General features: G+C 50.1%; 1 protein-coding gene across 1 annotated transcript; it reads right to left on the bottom strand.

Annotated features, from left to right (window-relative positions):
* Nucleotides 1-310: 310 nt before the first annotated feature.
* On the bottom strand, nt 311-1,278 carry WHR41_09588 (uncharacterized protein; the record flags this gene model as incomplete). Its single annotated transcript, XM_069378191.1, has 3 exons — nt 311-317; nt 767-1,128; nt 1,180-1,278. 3 exons carry the CDS (start codon nt 1,276-1,278, stop codon nt 311-313), a joined length of 468 nt encoding a protein of 155 aa, XP_069224787.1.
* Nucleotides 1,279-1,542: the final 264 nt, after the last annotated feature.

Below are 1,542 nucleotides of genomic sequence, written 5' to 3'. Positions count from 1 at the left end.
CATGGAGCCTCTTGATGTTCGATTTCCCATCCTTTTTCCCTCGTTTTTCAACCCACCCAGTCCGCGCTCCAAAACCGCAGCTCTTGCTTGTTGTCTCATTCGCTCGCCAGCTGATACTGCAGACTGTAAAACTGGTGTTCACTTCGCGTCATCACGCCAGACCTACCAACGATGGCAATCCTTCGGCTGCCTCTCAAGCTGACAACTTTTTGCACGTATTCCTCAACGCTTGATTCCGTAATGTGCTCTTTGATCCTCTTCCATTGTTTCCCCGACAGGACTGCATCCGGAGGGTAGTGGATGTTCATATCTAGAAACTGCAGCTTGGTCAGTGAAAAGCAGGCATCAATGTAAAGTCAAGCTCACGGTCCAAAAAACGTCAGTCTCTCTAATCGCAGCCGTGAGCCAGCTCCTGATTTTGTGATGACAGCCACTTGCTTTCCAGTACAGTACAATTCGCCGAGTCTTCATGGCACCAAACTTAATGCCCTCCACCAAGCATTTGAGGATCAGAAGGTGGGCGAGGATGCCGTTTTCTTCCGCAACAAGAAGTACGGTATCATGACTGGAGAGATCATGACTGCCGGAGTCGTACGGGTTCCCGTAAAATCCATCAAGCCAGACCATACGCTGGATCAATGAGTCACTGACACACGATGTCCAGCCATTTTTTTGTTGCACGACAAAGTAAAGAGTTGCCTCGTCGTTGTCTAAATTCTCGACCCACGCCACCATAAGCGGATGCCTTTGGAGGAAAGACGCGTACCTCCAATTTAGTACTGTCAAAAGAGCGTAAGTACCAGGTCTCACCGTCCATCTGCGAGATGGCGTTATTGCTATCACGTGAGATCCTAAGCCATCCCTATCGATTTCCTTGATGCGCCCAATAGCAAATTGGCGATTGACGTTGACGTAAAGTTGCCTCATCAACTGTAACGCCAGGGCGACGGCGTAAAGTAGAGTTCCAGACAGGAGCAGCGGCCTACTCAGATGTTGGGAGGCTCCAACATGGAACCATAGCATGGCAACCAGCAATACGAGCGCAGCTCGATGAAAGATTAGGAAAATTTCGTAAGAACGACGCTTTCCGACAGGTGATAATGCGAGAACACCCAGGCCTACGACTGCCTGATGATGAAGTCAGCGCGGACTAATTTGTGTAGACTGCTCGTACCTTACAGATATCTCAACAATGCCCATGCTAGGATTCCAATGGCGCTCGTAGGCTTGCAGGACGCAGTGAATTGAGCCTTGCAGGATCGACATGCACCCAAGCATGTAGTGCGCTTGTTCTGCGAGAGAGAGCGAGGAGCCAAACAGATGCGACAGAAAGTACACATGATTGGGCGTCAAAAGCGGCAGCATGTGTATAAGGGCCGACCTTCCCGCACGTTTTGCAGCATCGGAAATAGTATGGACCTGCCACGCATTGTAAAGTCCTGTCACGGAGTAATGGACAACAAAGCACGCGATTTGTGCCCGGGTGGGATTGATCCGATGGCGGCCCTTAAAAATGCGCGGTAGCAAAATATGTCGTTCGAA

The sequence above is a fragment of the Cladosporium halotolerans genome (genome assembly GCF_011745625.1).
Source record: "Cladosporium halotolerans strain TM138-S3 chromosome Unknown Sca282, whole genome shotgun sequence".
In the NCBI taxonomy this organism is placed as follows: Eukaryota; Fungi; Ascomycota; class Dothideomycetes; order Cladosporiales; family Cladosporiaceae; genus Cladosporium; species Cladosporium halotolerans.
The sequence above is the reverse complement of the archived record's forward strand: the minus strand, read 5'-3'. Positions and strand labels throughout refer to the sequence as shown.